Source organism: Typha latifolia, chromosome 9, assembly GCF_019914945.1.
Source record: "Typha latifolia isolate L0001 chromosome 9, TyphaL0001v2, whole genome shotgun sequence".
NCBI lineage: Eukaryota > Viridiplantae > Streptophyta > Magnoliopsida > Poales > Typhaceae > Typha > Typha latifolia.
The window spans coordinates 8,844,395-8,865,398 of NC_133094.1; the positions used below are offsets into that span (position 1 = coordinate 8,844,395).

A 21,004-nucleotide genomic window follows, 5' to 3' on the forward strand; every position below is an offset into this window, starting at 1 on the left:
TGTGCCAAAGAAACCCGGCGGTGGGAGGCGACATGGCATCACCTTCCTCGCGCCCCGTGGGTACCCAATTCGGGTACCCACAGCAAGGGGCTGAAGCAGGGAAACTTCCCGGATCGGTGGGTGGTCGACCTGAGGTCGCCAGCCGGCAAATTTCTCCGGTAAATAAATTCCTAATTACGCATGATTAACTAGGCTATTTTTAAATTAAACTAAAGAGGGGATGGAGGCTAACCTAAGGATCGAGGTGAGGGGTTTTGGTTGGCTGCCGGCGCTCCGGTAACTCGCTGCCCGCGATGAAAACTTCAGTGGCTCGGGAGAGAAAAGAGAGGAAGGAAGAATGAGAGAGAGAGAGGAAATTTGAAGAGAGAAACCAACCTAGAAGGTGAGGGGGAGGGGGTTTAAATAGAGATGAGGCGAAGAGGGCAGCGGAGTGGAGTTAGCTCCACTCCGGTGCACTTCTCTCCCACCTCTCATAACCAATTGCGAGAGGTGGAGGAGGAGGAAGAAAGAGTCAGCGCACGCGCTTGGCGCGTGCACTGCGGTTAGAGTGCATGCACATGGCGCGTGCGCTAAATTTTTTTTTTTTTTTAACACGGGTGTTACAAAAGTTTTTTATAAAAAAAAATCAAAATCAGAGTACTGCAACATTATCTACAAGTGAAAGCAAAATTGTAGTTTAAGTTTTGCATCATTTTTCATTAATGCCAAGGCTTCAAAGGTTACTTATGTCATCGAAAATATTATCCTTTATGTGCTGCATAAGGATGGGCGCATGATATCTTGCTGATTCACTAGCATGTAAAGATTTTAATTTCATCTAGAGTATTTTTATGAGCCACTCAATGTAAGACTTACTTTAGCAAGTGATGGATTTAATCCTTTTAGATCTATGAGTATAGCATATAGCACATGGTATGTTATTATGGTACCATACAACTTACCTCCATAGATGTATATAAAATAGTCTTATTTTATTATATCTTTACTAATTCCTGGTCTGCACCAAGAAATAATATTGGCATCTACTTGAGCTACTATTAAAAGAGTTGGAGGAGTTATGACAATATGGCTTGAAAACTTATGATACAACTTGCACCAAACTTTGTAAATACGAGTAAACTTTTATGGTTTATAAGTGATTTTCTTGGACATGCCAACTTATCAGGATGGAGTACTAAAACATGGTTATAAAGATACTTGTTTTCAACATTCAAAGTATGGTGATTTGGACCCTGGTGGCTTGTCCCTGCTTTGACAGCTAGTTCAATAGAAGAAGGGGAAAGAAAGAATCACATCACTGAATCCTTCCATATTCTTATCTTTCATGGAATTACGACTGCACTCGTTAATGAATTTCATAAAATAATGTGCCCACCAACCGAGGTGATAGGCGAGCACCATACATCCAAATGAATGTAGTCTAGCACAGTCTTGGTAGTGTGAGTCCTAGCCTTGAAGCTTCTTTTGACATGCTCCCCGTAGATGCCAATGCTCACAGAATTCCTCATCAAACTTTATCTTGGGAATCAATTCCTACTTCATAAGAATCTCCATGCCTTTTAAACTCGTGTCCGAGCCGATGATGCCATAGCTGAACTGAGATATAACTCCATCCTCTATCGCTACGCTCACATCATCCACGATAGCGTTCCGGAGCAACTTGTACAAGTTCCTGACTTGAACACCCTTCATCACCACTAGAGCACCCTTTGCCATTTTGATCACTCCACTTGCCCAGTCCACTTATAACCTTCCTCATCCAATTCTGACAAAAAAAATTACTCTTTTTTAAGTCTAAAATATGGCACACCTTGTTGAGCTCTCTAACTCCCCCATCAAGCATTCTAACTCGAATAGAGCCATATCCCACCAACTGACTAGTTATGTTATTCCCCTTTAATACTACACCGCCATTGGCCCTTCTATAGGTATAAAATCATGACTGATGCGGACATATGTGATGGGTTATTGCACTATTTAGAACCCAATTTTGATTTTAAAAAAACTAAGTTAGATCTCACTATATATGCCTCATCCTCTATGAAAATTGAGGTGGATTCTTCAGCATGATGTGCCTCCTTTCTTTCCTCTGTGTAATGCAGATCACTGGATCTTGATCCTTATTTTTGGACTAGAAACCTTCAATGTGGAACAATTTGGCCCAATGTGACCTTTCTCACCGCACTCTTAACATACACCCTTTGGTCCTCGCCTTGAATTGGATTGGCCTCTAGACTTGCGTCTGGAAGATCACTTTGATGACTTCCCGTGGTCACTCGATCTTCCCCAAGTCATGAGAACCTCATTCCTCGACCCACCTGATCCTCTAGTGGACGCATTCCTTCGGAGCTCATCAACAAGCAAAGCACCACTCACCACCTCCATGTCGAGCTTCTCCTCCGATTGTGGGCAACGCCTTTGCATCCATCTCCTCCCACGCATCCTTTTTCATATCTATCAGCTTCTCTTCCTCTCCCAAGAAAGCTCTTTGTGGTGCTCTTTTTGTGTCAGTAGATCCTCGATCTTGATCTTCCACAACTTAAAGTTCTTTCTTCCGCCAAACTTCTCCACCTTGAATCAATGACTCGACATTTGTGATTTTTGTTAGCAAAACCTTACTTTGGTACCACTTGTGGGGATATCATGTGCTACAAAACTTGTAGAAAATATAGAACGGCGAAGAACACAGATGTGAAGAATAGGGAAAAGATAAAAAATTGCAAACACAGTAAAAATAACGTGGTTCACCTAGGAGAGACTACATCCACGGGCACCAACGATGAAGGATTCTGCTATTTGGTAGAAGGATTACAAGATGGTGATGGGTTTCCAAGAAGAAAAACAAAGCACTCTCAACTCTCTCTCTCTCTATCTATCTATCTATCTATCTATCTATCTATTTACTGATACGACTTGGGTCAGATTGGATCCATTCACGACATTGGGTTCGTTGGGATGAGCTTATTTATCTAGTTTAATTTTTGCTTAAGAAAATAAAGATTTTTGGTCATGCGAATGCATGCAAGCGTTTACAAAAATAGAGAATATGATTTGCACGTTCGAACTGCCGCGAACCCGTTTGAACATGACTGTTTGAATGCTTGCACGCGTTCGCAATGATAGAGAATAGTATTTGTGATACGATCTCCCCTTTAGGCTAAGGTTCGATCTCTCCCGATTTCAGATCTTGACTAGATCTAACACAGAACTTTAAAAATAGATTCCGAAAGATGCTACCGTTGTATCATCATGAGATTTTAATATGTTGTAACTCTGGAAAAGATCTTTCCAACAAATTAAGTTTCAGGTGAATCAGATATTGGGATCTCGAGATATCGTCCGATTAGTGGACAAATATCTAGGTTCAATGTGGAACTAAAGTGTATCCATACTCGGGATGACATTAGTAAAGTCCGAATCGTATCAATTTGCATGTTCGAACGCGATCGAGAGCGTTCGAATGCACCGCGGTGAGAATTGTTGGTTTATCGAGGTTTTAATATGGTTGTTTGGGTCACAAGGGTCAGCCTCTATAAATATGTGGAGGAAACTCTAATTGGAGTTTATCTAATAATTGGATCAACATTGTTGCCCTCATCTCCCTCCTTTTTGCTTTAGCCATTAACGCCCTCTCTCACCTCCTTTCTTTCACTGCCCAAGTCTTTGGTCGGCTTCCTCTAACTTCTAATCCCCCTCTTCTATAGTAACTTCTCCCCCTTCACACCAAAAGAGCTCTCCTAGCACCTATCTAGCCATTGAAGGGTTAACAAGCTAGGGTTCATCCGATCTTCTATCACTGTTCGGTCGATATCTCAAGATCTAGCCATCCAAACCCTACGATCCTAGATTCTTTGGAAAGCTCTCTTTAAGGGTGACAACATTTCAGCAAGATCCAATAGCTAGATCCTTCGGAATTCCCTTTGAAAGGCATGTCCTCAAACTAGTCCAGAACCATTACTGATCAGATCAAGCCAGTTCGTAACTAGTATCAGAGCCAATGATCCTCGGACCATCATGGCTACCACAAGATCGAAGGTAGCTAAGAAAACAAGCAACCAAGGCATGGAGACAGACCACATGGCTCCGTCAAGATCACCATCCTCACAGAGTTCGTGAGGACGAATAGAAGACCCTCCAAATCTCTTGCAAACCCTAGCACTCATGGAACAAACGATGTTAGAGATCAAGGTAACCCTGGTGGACATGAACCAAAATCTTCTAAGATGTACACTTGAGCATATCAACCGTGGGGAAGATAATCAAGGCAGCATCTCGTCTAGAAACAAAGAGGAAGAACCAGCGAGGGCTCCGACTTTTGTGGCTCCACCACTGGTTGCTACCCAATCAAATTGTCGACCTCCACTGGTGAACATTATCGAAGACCAGAGGATCATCCCTTATCACAAGATTGGGTCCAGCAAGGACCGATCTTGGCTGCACCATGGCAGCAACGCGCCGAACTGCAAGGGGGCTGCACCGATTTGCCTACCTTGCATCAGAGGGCTCCCATGGCCCCTTACTTAGAGAAGGAACCTCGGGAGGAGTGGGAGGAGCCCCCATATCAATCAAGGGTCCAGCAACATGAGCCGCTTCACCAAGGACGCGAGAATGGACGCGATCAAATGCTACAATCCCTAACTATTCGAGTTGATTTTCCTAATTTCCTAAATTCAGCGGGGGTGACCAATTGGATTGGATCTATAGAGTGGAGTAATTCTTCACCTATCAAGGGACACCTATCAAGAGCCTCCTTCCACCTTGAAGACGTAGCGATGAGGTAGTTTCAAGCAGCACATCCCCCGCGCGCCTTCACTACTAGGAAGGAGTTCTCTGATACGCTTTGTGTGCATTTCAGACCCTCCAACTATGAAGACTTCCAAGCCACCTTGAGGAAGCTAACCGAAAAGACCTTTGTAAGAGCCTACCAAGAAGAGTTCAAAAGAATTAGCAATCGAGTCCACGGGTGGTCGGACTCTGCTCTTAAAAGCACCTTCATTTCCGGGCTTCATTGTGATATCCAAGCGGAAGTCAAAGTGACTTGTCCTACTACCTTATTGGAAGCCTTTTCAGTAGCTCAAATGATAGAAGAGAAGATACGGAAGTTAAAGGCAACACACCGTCCAACGTGGAACACTAGTGACCCACGCTCCAACCCTAGACCGCCGGTCTCAAGTGTGGCGCGTTCGGGGTGGGTTTAACTAAACCCCAATTGGCCAACCCCACCGCGGACAGCCCCTAACCCTAGGGGACAGCCACGGATGATGAGTCAATGCCTCACACTAGCGGAGATCGAAGATCGGAACTCGAAGGATCTATGCTTTTATTTTGACAAGCATTCCATACAGGGCCACAAATGTACCAAACAACCCGCTGCCATTATGCTCATGAAAGAGATGATCGAGGACGATCCCGTAGAAAATCACGAGGTGCAGCAAGAGGAGGAAGGTGGCCAAACTGAAGAGGACAGCCAGCTTGTACAAGCTCTCCCTTCATTCTTTCGTTGACGAGACGACTCCGAAAACTCTTCAGGTCGAAGGTATGATCAAGAAGAATAAAGTCCTAATTCTTATTAATTTAGGAAGTACCCACAATTTTGTGGATTCTCAGATGGTGAGGTGTTTGGGATTAGAGTCGGAGCCTTCCAACGGCTTCAATATGGCTATCAGGGATGGCACCATGTTGAGAACGGAGGATATATGCTGCAAGGTCCAACTGCAAATTCAGGGCCATGTCTTCCGAATTGATCTATATCCGTTAGCTCTACAAGGAGCTAACTTTATGCTTGAGGTGCAATGGCTACGGGATCTTAGACTGGTCACATTCGACTTTACTACCATGGCGATGGAGTTCAACCATGAAGGCCAACCGATCCAGCTACTAGCCGCGTCAAGCAAAGAAGCCAAGGGTGCACTACAGTAGTCCCTCGAAGGGTTGTCAAAACCCGGGTGCCGCGGGCACCTCATGCAACTCATCGAGGAGGCTAAAGACGTGGATGATCCAACGCATTTAATCGCTGACTTAAAGGCTATTTTGTAGAAATTTGAAAATGTATTCTAGCAGCCACATGGATTGCCTCCACCTAGAACACAAGATCATCATATCGAGATCATACTTGGGGTTGGTCCAACAAATGTTAGGATATACCGTTAATCGTTCATTCAAAAGGAGGCTATAACGTATTCTAAGCAATCTCTCTCTTATCTTCTCATGTCCCCCTTAGAGAGCTCATATACCTTAAAAATAGGCAAAAACAACTTAGTCCCAGTCGAAACCAAAAGCAAATAAAGAAAAGAACACTTCGTCAAGTTTATTTCCTTCTAGGAGTTTGAGTTATGATGCGATCTGGGTCAGATCAGATCACATTATGGGGACATTGGACTCAATGGATTGAGTCTAATTATCTTATTTGGTTATTTGGTTTAGTTAGAGCTTTAGTAAGTTAGGATTTTATTTAATTAGCTAAATTTAACTCTGTATAGTTTTGTAAAAATATTTGTAGAATATTCTACGGATATCCGAATAATACCAAATCAATTGGATAAGATCGCCAACCTCCACTTTGGTATTTATGACTTCTCTAGATTCGCAATCTATCTATGGAGAAATGAAGGGTTAATTCGAGAAGATAATGAAGACTAGTTTAGTTAAATTTGTTTTAAACCTTTTGATTTGATCTCTATAAATAGGGCCTTATGGATCTTAGATATGCTTGGAATGAAAGATTAATTGGCTTTTTTTCCCTGACATCTCTCTCAACTAGGTTGTCGGCCTCTACATCTCCCTCTTCCTCCTTTACCAACTAGCGCCACCTCTTCGGTTGGCACGGTCTCGTAGGGTAGGCCTACTTCTTCCCTTTTGTCTCTCTATCTTAACCATCTCTACCTCTCGTACAACTTTTTCCACAGTAATCGTAGGCCATTCATAGCCTTCAACCATCTATTGCATCCGCATCCGCAAACACCACCACCATCATCAATTGTTGAGCTACCTCCATCAACTACTCAGCCTCCAATCTATCACCACCTCCATCCTATACCTAGGAATCCGTGCCTCCACCAACAGATCTCAAATCTCGTGCAGATTTGAATCTCAACTACTACGAATCGGATCAAGCCGGTTCGTAACAAGTTACATCCTTACAGTCTAGTTTTTATCAGCATAGATTGGCTGTCATGAGCTCATCTTCTTTAAAAGGACATCATAGTTGAGTTATTTTTTTTACTTTTTAAGTCTATTAAACTTTTTTTAAGACGTTAATAATTCATCTTGAAAGTTAAATATAAGATTAAATGAGTCGCAATACCGTTAACTAGAACAATGACTTCCAAATAAAAGTATATACAATGATAAGCTCTAATACCGATTTGATGGGTTCTCGAACCAAAGATAGGCTACGCAACGATTCCTTCAAGATCTAGATGTATTATAAGAATCAGTTTGCGCAACCGTGGGAAAATATTTATCAAATATTCTTCGGTAGTCAGACAATTATGAAACTAAGTGGATTAGATCCATAACTTCCTGATCTACAAGTTTTGTATTCGCCCTTCACAGATTCGAACTAAAACTGGGATGAAAATACGGAATAACGTGGGTGATGGTGGTGGTGACGGGTGGAGTGGATGTTAGGGTTATGGATGGATATGGAGGTGAAGGTGGATGATGGATGTGATTAAGGGATATAGACGAAGGGAATGAAGTGGTCGAGATGCCAAATAAGAGGGATGACTCGACAGTCGAGGGAGATTAGAAGTTAAGAGAAACCTTGCCAACGGTAGAGGTGGAAGGATGGTGAAGAGGGAGGAGGGAGATTAGAGTAGATAGATGATAGAGATACAAGATATTAATATTCTAATAGCATAATGAATTTAGTTGCCATCCACATATATATATAGGCTAGCCAACAAATCCTAAAACAATATGTAACCCTAATTCTAGAAGATTCTCGTCGATCGCGTTCGAACGCACAAAAGACGTTCTCTGTATGTGCGAACGCGATGCAGACATTCGAACGCAAAAGACGTTCTCTGTATGTGCGAACGCGATGCAGACATTCGAACGCGGGCGTTCGAACTCACCCAACCGCCTTCGAATGCACAATATCCATTCTCTATATTTGCGAACTTGATACAAGCGTTCATAAGGGCGTTCGAACGCGACCCCACCTGCGTTCAAACGCAACTTATAGAAATTTTATTTTAATGAGAATAAATAACTAATGCAGTAAGAAAAAATCCTAACTAAATGTATCAACCCACCACGCTTCCCCCACCTTACCCTCAAGGTGAAAAGTCGGGAAAATGCTCCAAAATATCAGTCTCCAACTCCCATGTAGCCTCATCGAATGGCTTGCCAAGCCACTCAACTAGAATCTCCATCTCCAATCTGGTACCATGTCGTCATCAACATCTAGCAAGTACACGAACTGGCTCTACAATCTCTGTCTCCTCCAATGGCTCCGGTAGATCTGATCCAATGACCTCATTATCTCCAATCCGCTCCCTCAGTAATGAAATATGAAAGACAAAATGCACTCTCGACCCCTTCGGCAGCTCTAAACGATATGTAACTGGACCAATATGCTCTAACACCCAAAATAGACGAAAGTAACGATGAGCTAACTTTTGGTTATGCATCAGATGTAAGGTCACCTGTTAATATGGCTGTCACCGCATACAGAATTGCCAACATCTCTCATTCATAAGTCGATAATTGCTGAGATTTTGGTAATAAAGCCTTGCTAAGATAGGCAATGAGACGCCCTCCTTGCATTAGTACAGCTCCTATGCCAACACCCGACGTATCACATTCCATAATGAACTCTTTGGTGAAGTCCGGTAGAGTTAGAACGGGCACCATCGTCATTGCTATTTTTAGTTTTTCAAAGGCTGAAGTGGCTTTATCCGTCCATCTAAAAGAGTCATTCTTCAACAAAAAAGTGAGGGGAGCAGCGATCTTTCCATATCCGGCGATGAAACAACGATAGTATCCAGTCAGCCCCAAGAATCCTCTCAATCCGGTGGTAGTAATAAGAATAGGACAAGCGGTCATGCATGCAACCGTTTGAGGATTCTGTCGCTACACTATCCGCTGAAATGATGTGGCCTAAATACTCGACTTGTGGTACTCCCTATAGGCACTTGGACTTCTTAATCTTTAATTAGTTTTGCTTTAACAAATTCAGCACATCCTCTAAATACCTCCAATGCTCCAATTTAGTCCTACTATACATAAAAATGTCATCAAAAAATACCAAGACATACCTTCGCAAGAGAGGCTGAAATATATCATTCATGAGGCCTTGAAAGGTAGCTGGAGCATTGGTGCGACCAAAAAGCATCACCCGAAACTCGTAATGCCCGTCCGGAGTTCGAAACACATTTTTGTGCACATCTGTCGGGTGAACTCTAATTTGATTATACCTAGCCCTCAAGCTGCCCCTGCAAGCTCGTCTATTAGCTCCTCTATAACCGAAATAGGATACTGATCCTTGACGGTAATAGCTTTAGTGCCCGATAGTCAACACAAAAACACCATGTCCCATCCTTTTTTCGCACAAATAGCACGATGGATGAATATGAGCTATGACTTAATTGTATGAGGCCTTACTCAAACATCTCGGCGACCATCTTTGAGATAACTTCTTTTTGCACATGTGGATACCGATATGGTCTCACGTTCGCTGGTGCAACCCCAAGTACAATCTCTATGCGATGCTCCGCCGCTCTTCTTGGTGGCAACTCCTGTGGCTCCTCAAATAGTCCATAAAAGTTATCTAATAAATTAGTCAATTTAATGGTAGTACCTGAACTCATTTGAGGCTCATCTCCTACTGGTCCTAACTGAAGAAGATAGGCCAAATCATACGCATAAGGTAGCCCCACCATAGGCTGCATCGTAGAAATCGGCGAAGACCGAACATCTTTGTTTCCTTGTTTGAATTTCATTCACATGCTCTGAAAATCAAATGTGATGGGTCCCAAACTCTGTAACCACTAAGTACCAAGGACAATGTCCGCTCCTTGCAGCGCCAACGGATACAAGTCCACAATGATGTCGTGTCCTTGCACCCATATACCGACCCGACGACACAAGCTCTCAACCTTAAGCTTCGTGCTGTCTCTAATAGCAACATCAAACCTTGTGGTTGGTTTGGCATCCAAACCCAATCTTCTCACTAACCTCTCGTCTAGAAAGTTGTGTATTCTCTGAATTAATGAGGATGTGTACACAATGCTTTCTAACGAGTCCGTCCACTTGTAACATCCTCGACATAGAAGTACCCGAATATGCATACATCAAAATTTCAGCTTGGATATCTTCTTCCGCACCCACCTCAACGGTCTCCTCGTGGGCCTCCTCTGGACACTCTCCATCATCAGCAACCTCATCATCCTCCTCGAGATCATCGATGAGCATCACACTCCCAATCGGTTTGGAACACCGATGACCGAGGGTGAAACGCTCATCACATCGAAAGCAAAGGCCCTTCGCTCTTCGCTCCTCCACCTGGGCAGGTGTGAGAGTTCGAACGAGGGCTCTTGTGCCTCCTCTAACATCAGAAGAAGGTCTCAAAGGTGGTCGTGGTCTAGTACTCGCAGTCGTTGTTTTTGAACTCGCAGAATTTACTGGTGTTCTAGGTGCAAACCGCCCATATTGTTTGCCCCAATTGGTTTTCACTGCCATCTTTAGAGTCTTATGCTTTTGCTCCATCCTTACGGCCTTCTCAAAGGCCTCCTCAAGAGTAGTAGGACAAAGAGCACAAACATCTGCTTGAATCTCATCTCGAAACCCTAAAATAAATGTGCTCATTAATGTCGGTTCGGGCCAAGGTGGCTCACAACAACTACTAACTCTTTCAAATTCTTCTTGGTACTCCAATTCGGTCGTCCTATGAACCATCTTGCTTAATGTGGCAGCAAAATCTTTATATGCCGCTGTCCTAAATCTGCGTATAATCCTCCTACAAAAATTAGCCCATCCGGTAAATCCTCCACCTCGAATAACCGATCTATACCAATGCAATGCCACTCTTTGGACCTTTGCATCTTCCGCTGTACCTTAACAATCAAAATATTGTTCAACTTGAAACACCCAATCCGTTCGATCACCGCCTTAGAATTTTGAGAAATCCAAGTGTGCGGTTCTCCCCCGAATAGCATTGTCGGGTTCGCGAAAGATTCTTGGTTTAGGTCTAAACTTTTGTGCAAGTTGATTCCCTTTTCTAAATCTTTGAGCACGTCCATCACCATCTCCAAAGGGATCAACCTCATCCTCAAAGTGCCAATCCTCCTCATTGACGAAGCACACTAGTGCCGCACGCCTCTCGGGTTCCACCACCGCCAGTCTTAGGTTTTGCAATAGAGATGGAGAATGATGTGTAGGCATAGGTAAGAGGGGATCATTGACACTCACATGACGCACCTAGACCTATGGCGTATCAGTTTGATGAGGTCCCACCACTGGTCCCTCTTGAAACTTTGATCGTTGTCGAGGAGATGAATCAAATCGGTTCATGACATATTCCTTGACATCATTGTGATCTTTTTGAATTGAGTCAACTCTATGCATCAATGTATGGAACATAACCCTAAGTTCATCCATATTCGCACGCATAGACGTTGGTTAACTCGGTCCTGCCGTGGTCGCTCTAAAGGAATCCGTCTCACGGTTAGGGTCATCGTGGATTGAGTCTTCCCTTATCGGTGTGCTCTCCATAGGTTTCTTTGTTGATGTCATCTTCCTCGTTTCAACCATTAATGAAGGTATGAGGTTCGCCTGCTCTGATACCATTGATACTCTAATACCAATTTGATGAGTTCTTGAACCAAAGATAGACTACACAACGATTCCTTCAATATCTGAATGTATTATAGGAATCAGTCCGCGCAACCATGGAAAAATATTCGTCAAATATTCTCCGGTAGTCAAAAAATTATGAAACTAAGTGGATTAGAGGCTCGATAGTCGAGGGAGATTAGAAGTTAGGAGAAACCTTGCCAACGATAGAGGTGGAAGGATAGTGAAGAGGAAGGAGAGAGATTAGGGTAGATAGATGATAGAGAGGCAATTAATCAATATTCCAATAGCATAATGAATTTGGCTGCCATCCACATATATATATAGGCTAGCCAACAAGTCCTAAAATAATATATAACCCTAATTCTAGAAGATTCTCGCCGATTGCGTTCGAACGCACAAAAGACATTCTTTGTATGTGCGCACGCGATGCAAGCGTTCACAATATGTGTTCTCTGTATTTGTGAACTTAATGCAGGCATTCGCAAGGACATTCGAACACGACCCCACCTGCGTTCTAACGCGACTTATAAGAATTTTATTTTAATAAAAATAAACAACTAATGTAGTAAGAAAAGATCCTAACTAAATGTATCATACAAATTTAAAAAGTAATAAAAATGACTAAATCCTCATAGAGAAATACCCATATAAGTTGCTTTCCAAGACTGATCCGAACGGTATGACCCGGATTGAAAGCGGGCCCAAATTACAATCCAATAAAAAAGAAATATTCTAATGAGTTTCACTTTATATTTACCAAATAAAAAACTTATTGGAATTATTTGGCAAGTAACTCGTTCATTAGAAAGAGAAAAAAGAAAGAGAAGAAGAAGTTGGATGCAAGAAGGGTAGTAGGTGAGTAGCCCTAGTCCAGGCTGGTGGCCCTAAATGCTATAATAACAATAATTATTATTATGGGACCAGAATCTATCTCCCAACCGAACCTCCACAACTACCTCCTTCCAAACTCATCTCAACCGTCCAGCAAAGCATAATCCATTAACTTTTTTTTTTGTCCCCCCAATAAATATATAGCGCATAAAGCGCCAAAAACCCGAGTTAGGAGAAGGACAACTTTATTAGGGAGTTTTTTTTTTAACCAAACTACTATTTCCAATCATTTATTTATTTTAAATACGAAATTAAGTATATTTTTCCATGTCAGCAGAACTACTACTCCGTAAACAAGTTATATAAAAATATAAAAATTAGTAGGAAAATTGTTTAGTCTTAGAAAGAAATTTAACGATTTAGAAATTATTTTCCTAAGATTTAGACAATTTTTTAGAGGTTTTAAAAAATACACATAATTTTATTATGAGACAATGATTCGTGTAAAAAGGAATAGGTGGAGAGTTATAATAGTCAAAACCTCCAACTTTAGTAGGAGATCGGCCTATATCTCTCATTTTTATTCTCGTTGCAAGTCTCTCACCTCACCAAAGCCCGAGACGTTTCTCGTGTTGCACTCCAAATTTATTCTCCTCTTCTCTCTCGAGGGATCGTTTGATTCGTTTCATGGCGACCACCTCGGAGTCGGTCACAACCACATGCGGCCACTGGTGATTTCTCTTATTTGCCTCACAGGCTTCGATTTCTTCAAGAATCTATGTTTCTCGGATTACGATTAGGATTAGCTTCCGATTTTTGACTTTATGATGAAATACTGCGGCCTCCGGGATTTCTGTTGATCTTGAATTTTCTAGAAATTTCTATGATTTCGGGCTGATTAAGGGTTGCCGTCTATGGTTATTAGAAACAATGAGGTGTCGAGTTTGTTAAAGTTGATCATGAAAGAATTTCTAAAACTGGTAAGGAATTGTGATATATGATTCTGAATTGTAAATCCTAGTTAGTTTATTCTCTTGGCCCAGGTTATTATTTGGTTCAGGTCCAATTGTTTAAATTGATCATCATAACATGTAGACCTAATTCGGATGTTATCATTGTCAGCTAGATGCAGATACATAAGTAGCAATAAAATGTTTAGGAAGTTAACGGAATAATAAGAAAGTAAATGATCAATAGATAGGTGAACAAGGATTATCTCCTTTTGGTTTCATAAAGCTTGAAAGTGACTATGACCTTCTTTTAGATTTAAGAATTGAAGTTATATTTTCCCTTAGATTATGGTAAGACATTATACCATTGATTATTTCCAACGTCGTTTAGTCAGCATAGGTTTTAGAGTCCTATAATACAGGCTAGCTGTTTGTGAGGATCATCCTGTAGGATTTTTTTTCCCCAAATGCAAATACTATCTGATCATTGTAAAGTTTAATGTTCATTGACAGAACACATCTCCTTCAAGTTATCTTTGAGTTAAGTCATTGTGATCTAGCCATGGTTATGTCTGACGAGGGGTGTCATTTATCAGAGTTATTCTTTTATTTAACATGTGAGGAACTTAGGTTTCAATTCTTATGAACTTAAGGCTTATCCCATTTCTTTTCCTGTTCTGGTTTACCAGAACATTCAGATAGTGATGGGTCATACTTAAACCCCTTTTCTTCTAATCCTCTATTTAAGTATGGATGAGTCCATTCCCAACCACTACTATAAGGCATGGAAAACCAGCTTTGCATAAAAAACGACGAAGTGATGTGCTGAATAAGCATGAGATAATTCATACAGGGTAAATATAACTTGATATATGACCAAGTTGCTAGTGTCGCATTGGCATGGGTGTGCCTATCACCCTTGTTCATGCTGATTGAATGGAAATCAACTGAAAAATCAGTCATGCGGAGATGTTGCTTGCAAGCTAAATTTTTTAGATCAGTTGGAAAATCTGGATACCAACTCTTGTATGTGATCACATGTAGTTCAATCATAATGTAGATTGAGACAATAGGTGGTCGAATCTAATTTGGAGGGAAAGATACTTTTAAGCCCATTTGTGATATATTGAATGTAATTTCAATAATACACTCAGACTAAGGGATATCAAATGAAATCTGAATTGGTTTCTTTCATATGGTTGATATTTCATGATTTACTGAAATGTTTATTGACATTATTGACTTATAAACAAGTGAAATATATCTGGGACGAAAGGACCATGAGAAAGTAAGAGCAATGTGGTATCGTCTTAAATTTGGAAATATTGTCGGCTATGAAGCTTTCGTTTTAGATCCAAGAGAAACTAGTACTAATTCATCAAAATCATGTAAATAACCTCATCGGTTATTTAGAATAAGGTTTGTATATCTACCCCCATCTCCATCCCCATCCCCATCCTCACCTTATCCCAATAGCAGTGGGAATGATTTTTGATAGCTTTTAGTGTATAATGTTTACATAACGATATGAGCAATGGTGCATAATTGTACCCACCTGAGTCCTTAAAGTTTGGCGGTCACTGAAGCTAAAATCTAATGTAATCACCCTCTCAAGAGAAGTCCTGAAGAATATCATAAATGTCTCTAAATGTTTTGTATAATAAACATGGAATCTAGAATTTACCTTCATATTTTCTCTAACTGCAACTGGGCCGTATTATTTATTTTTTTATCAACCGGTTGATCTAGTTTATCAATGCCAGTAGTGAAAAGGACGAGATATATTTGTCTAGATTCTAGAGATGGGTAAGTAAGGTCTATTGTAGAACATTTTTTTGTTCTTCATATAATTGTGAACTATTTGTAATAGAATTCAACCTTCATCTAAGCTCATAATCTCTTACATTCGTTCTTCTTATTTTCCCTCTAGAGGTTCCTGTGCAATTCAATGATGATGTAATAGTATAATCTAATAAATATTTTGGTCTGAAGAAGCCATTTTTTAATATCTGATTCTTCTGATGCCATTAATGATTTTGTTATTCTCAGCGAGAGAGATATCCCTGCTTCAAACATTGATTTGCATTATGCGCATTGCTCCCGCAATCTTCAAAAATGTTCATTCTGTGGAGATATGGTTCCAAGAAAGCATATTGATGAACATTATGATGAAAGTCATACTCCGGTATAGTGCTGATCTATCCTGCATATTGTATTTTAAGTATCTACATCCTGTGCATGCTCTAGACAGTTCTCTTTTTTCAAAAATAAATCAGTTTTACAAATACTTTCATGTAATCCTATTTTAATAGTTTTATTGAAAATTCATTTATTTTTCATGTTCCATTAATAAGACTTCATTTTTTGTTCATGTGATCATGGCAAGGTTAATGCATGACTTTGGGTTATTGGGAAGTCAGATTGATTGCTTTTTTCTATCATATGTATTTCTCAGCAATAATATGTAAAATAGATGAGAGAAAGGCTTTACATAATGTGCAATTAATCTTACAGAATCATCTCAGAATGGTTTTTATGCTTGAGCAATTTATGGTCATGTAGTCTGTATTGCTGATTTAATTGCATACTCAGGTAAACATCCAAGGCTCACTGTTTTTGATAAAGGAACACTTTTAGTGAAGTTTAGTTTATGTATTAGCAAGGATGTGGAAAAGGAGTAGTTACTTGAGAATTCTGAACTGTAGTTTCCCCAACTTCATACAGAGAGGAGCTGTATTTCTAGCAATATTCTGTTGTTTATGTATATTATGAGGATGTGCGCAGAAAGCTGACATTAAAGAGAACATAGTAGCAAACTAGCAATAACCACTTTGATCTGTAACAGAGATGTTCAAATTAAGCATTTATAGATTGAATTCGCTTGTTTTTCTTTCTTACACCTTAGTAATAGAAATATATTAGACCTTTGTTATAAATGGTAGTTCTTTTAATGGATAAACTGGACGTTTATGTACATAAACTATCATATGCAACAATAATATATGATTCCTCAATTAAGAATATATAACTACACAAGTACACTTATATATATGTGTAGACTTAAATATATGAGGTATGTATTTCCATATCCAGGCTTCATAGAGCATAAGGTTGTTGCTTTAGTCAATAGACAACATGGTTTAGGGTCCTGATAATATAATTATGATTTAAGTCCTAGTCTCCTGGAGGAGGTTGTGTTGGAGATTATCCTGAACAAAGTGACTATTCACAATTATCAGTTCCTCGGCTACCTTGATCACCCTTTATTGGTGAAGCCTGGAGAATTATCTTTTAGGAATTTAGTTCCATTAAAGGGATGTACTGGACATATGCTTTTAGAATTGGAGGAAAGGCCCCCTTTTCTTCTTCCAAAATCCTTTGTGGAAAGTTAAAAAGGAGATTCTCAAAGTTGTTTCCACGTTTTTCTCACCTTCTATACTCTCTATTACAAATATAGAGATCATGCTAATATGAAATCAAGAATTTAAGAGCTAAGGAACTTCTCCAAATATGGTGCCTAACACAGTGCACTGTGCTGTAGTCAGCACAAAGAAATAGAGCCTCTCGCTACAAGAAAAATATTTCATATGGTTCCCAATTTAGTTTGCTTTGCAGAATGTTTCTTAGTTTTATTATGAAAATTTAGTGTTTCAGGTTGGATGTACAAAAGGAGGATAATGTTTACTGTTTTGGATGGATTAGCTGAAGCGTCAAGAGGTCTATGACCTAAAGTATTCCAATTATCTGAGTTCCTACATGGCAAGGAAAAGGAACAAAAAGGCCTCGTCTTGTTTGGGCAACAACATTGACCTTACTAGGAATACTCATATAGTTTTGTTACACAGTCCTGTTGGACAGTTTCTCTAAGTGATCTTTTATGACATTTCTGATGTTATGAAATACTTGGCGTGTGCTATGTCTGTAATCAAGAATCTACACTTTCTGGATCTGATTAAGCTTATTACAGGAAATTTGTGCCTTTACAATTTTAAAAATATTATTTTGCCATAACATTGGCTTATTTTGGATATTTGATTTCATGAATCATCGTCATGAAATTAATTTTCGATTCTTGTGGTCCTTGTATTTGTGAGCAAGCAGGTGAATTGTTCGCTTTGCAATGAGACGGTGGAACGTGAGAGCTGGCCTCTTCATAAAGGTGAAAAATGCCCACAGAGGATTGTTACTTGTCAATATTGCGAGTTTCCATTACCCTCAGTTGATCTCTTTAAGCATCAGGTATCATATAATTTACTCTGAACCAGATACTCTGTAGAATTACATGAAATGTGTCTGGCTGAAATCTCTGTGGTCACTAAATATTCAGGAAATATGCGGAAACCGAACAGAATATTGTCATGTATGTAACAAATATGTTAGGCTCCGCGAACAAATTGAACATGAAATCCAGTTTCATGGCAACTCAAATGATACTGCAGAGTCTTCAAGGTACTCTATTTGAGGTCCTTTATTTATTAGTTAATAAGATATCTTTATTTTGCTAAAATTTTGGTTTAGATGACATATCTAGACTCCTACTTTTTTGTTTAGACACATATATAATTGAGTTTACTTTCTTGTCGCACAAAGTTCTGATAATGCTTTAGGGGGTAATACAGCAGTATTTTCGACGCAGTGTTTTTTATCTCTCTATCAATTACAATTTTTTCTATTCCCTCATTTAAAGTTTTCTTCTCCTTTTTGAATCTCCCACCTTCTGACTAGCTTCAGATAATGAATGCATGCATATATGATTTGATTTGATTGATCATTGATTTCAACAGCTATAACTGAAGAAGATTATGGAGGTTGCAACTAATCTTAGCAATAATACTCAAACTATTCTTATTTGTAAATTATGGATCACCAATACAAGCTGTTATTTTTTTCACCAACTGATGGCACAATACCTGCTATCTCCGAAACCTTTCTGTGGACATGGATACAAGGATACCAACGAAGACTATGTGGAAGATATATATGGGTGTAATGAATCTTTATTGTCACTTTACTAGCTATGAAACATGTAACTAATTTTAGGAGGAGCATGCACTTTTCCATTATGGCAAATCTGGATTGGGAAGTTACAATGATAAATTACTTTGACTGGGCTTTCAGTGACAAATCCAAACTGACTAGCCAGAAAGAATGGCTTTGACAGGGATTGGAAAAGAGACTGGCTTTTAGAGGGTGGGGATTTCTTTTGCTAACTCTCATATTGTAGTGACAAAGTACTAACTTTTCCAGACTTTGAATCCATTTTAGACTTAAGATTGTTTGACTTAAAAAACTTCTTTGCTATTTAGTCAAACTTGGAGTTTCATCTGGACCATGATGGCATGACCCACTGTTGAAGGATGAAAACCAGCCATTTTGCCATTATTTTTTGCTGTGATTTACTGGTTTTAGACCAGTCCTGTCCCGACTCATTATACATTTTTTATTAAAACATATAAGAGAAAGGATTTGAACTTTTTAGCTATAACACTTTTGCATTAAATATGTGATCTGATTCTTCACCCTGTTAGGATTCCTTGTTATATGATTATTTCCATTCAGAATAATGGATATGCAATCCATGTATTGCAGTGTCATTTGAAACTTCTCTTGTTAAACACTATTTTTAAGAGATCCCCTTTTAAATATAATTGTTTTATGTTTTTGTCAATCCTTCTGATCGTTATCTGCGGTACTCATATATGATCGATTTGAAATAAAATAAAATAGTGATGCATTGCTGTAAAAACACCTCAAGCATTTGAACTTACCATTCACTTGCACTTATTTGAAGGGATAGGATAATATCCGAACAAGAAGAACGTGCACCAGGAAGACAAGATCGTGATCCATCACCGAAGCGGTTATTATTTACCATTGCAATAACAGGGATTGCCGTTTTAATTGGGTCATTTCTTTTCCAAAGAAGAGTTGACAATAATCAGCCGCATAGCTTCTGAATGTCTCCTCCTCTCAAGAGAGATTCTTGTAGTCTATGTTATTACATAAATCACAAGTTCACATACTTTTATTTCTATACAACAGTGAAAACATGTATAACTGGTCCTTGTAAGTCTCATAGAACACAAACCTTCAAGTTTATTTATCTTAAAACTTTTTTCTTTTCCATTTCTTCTTATCAGTTGCTGATGACTATGTTGTACTTTCTGCTAAGCAGTATATATGCCCTTGCTCATCCATTTAGCTTTGAATATTCTGTGATGGCTTTTTCATGGCATTCTCATTTATCAGTTTGAATGACATCATTAGACAATCGTCTCCTGTTTGTTGAGCTTGTCAAATTTTTGTTATACATCTATAAAAATTGAATAGCGAGACTTGTTCTGGTCAATGCATTCAAACTCTATAAAAGTTGCTGTCCTCCATTGTATCTATTGGTTTGCTTCCTTTATTATCTTAGTCAGGTTCTGGAGATCAATGAGAAGATTTTGATCAATTTGGTGAAATTGACCCACTAGCATTCTTATAGTGGTTTGTGCACAGATGAAAACTCTAGACAGAAGTCTTAAGTGTTAGGGTTTTGATTCTCCATTTGTCTGATGAAAGAGACCAACAGTTTCATCTCATCCTATCGTAATGGCTTCTAGCCTTGTATGCTTTACTGTATTTATTTAACTTTGCATAACGCTGAATAAGTCAATAATCCATCAGAGCCCAGCCTTTGGCAACTCTGGTGAAAATTTTAATTATGGTGGTGCATCAGCTTCATTCCAGAGGAGATAGTTTGTGAATTCGCAGTTACTAGCCGGTTTCTAGGGTTCTGAGTTTCAATAAAAGTTTGTCAGATTTCAGTCCTACTTAAAAATCTGCGCTACAGAAATTGTATGAAATTTATTAATGATCATCCGACTTCTGCAAACTGTTACATGTGTTATCTTTCTCTTCTATTTTCTCTTGATAGTTTTATCAAAATAGACACTGTCCTACTAATGTTAGTGCATAAAGAAAATTCTCTAGAGGAATTTTTCTAGGAAAGGGTAAAAAGAGAATAAAGACCTTAAATAAGGGAAGCCACTCTCATGCCCATTTTGGTGTTGGTAAAGTGTTGTTGTCTTAGGTCAATCTACTAGGTTTGTTGCATTTTCTTCATCATTCTATTTCACAGGGCATTATAATAGTTGGTATTTTCTTCATCATTTAATCTAACAGGGATCAGAGTAATTGTCAATGGGTCACTATAGGCTTGCACACAATGTCCATGCAAAATTTCTAGAGATAATTTTATTTTTCAACCACTGAACTTTTTGTGTGTATATAATGATCTTCTTAACTATTAGAAATCTTTTATTTGATCTCTTTCATTGGACGGTTATTATATATTAAAAAGAAAAAATTCTAAGTTATTATGTACTAAAAAAAATTTACGAGGTCATGTGTAAAATTTAGTAATAGTTCATAGGGTT

At 39.3% G+C, this 21,004-nt stretch overlaps 1 protein-coding gene and 1 long non-coding RNA gene across 2 annotated transcripts; one reads left to right on the plus strand and one right to left on the minus strand.

Moving 5' to 3' along the window:
• Positions 1 to 1,320: 1,320 nt before the first annotated feature.
• LOC140795373 (uncharacterized) lies at positions 1,321 to 2,837 on the minus strand. Its single transcript, XR_012110292.1, has 2 exons — positions 2,749 to 2,837; positions 1,321 to 2,656 (listed from the first exon to the last, which is right to left on the minus strand). It is a non-coding gene; the product is annotated as an uncharacterized lncRNA (long non-coding RNA).
• A 10,357-nt stretch (positions 2,838 to 13,194) lies between these two features.
• On the plus strand, positions 13,195 to 19,709 carry LOC140794566 (uncharacterized). Its single transcript, XM_073146643.1, has 5 exons — positions 13,195 to 13,364; positions 15,633 to 15,768; positions 17,685 to 17,822; positions 17,911 to 18,032; positions 19,375 to 19,709. Exons 1-5 carry the CDS (start codon positions 13,321 to 13,323, stop codon positions 19,538 to 19,540), a joined length of 606 nt encoding a protein of 201 aa, XP_073002744.1. The 5' UTR covers positions 13,195 to 13,320; the 3' UTR covers positions 19,541 to 19,709.
• Positions 19,710 to 21,004: the final 1,295 nt, after the last annotated feature.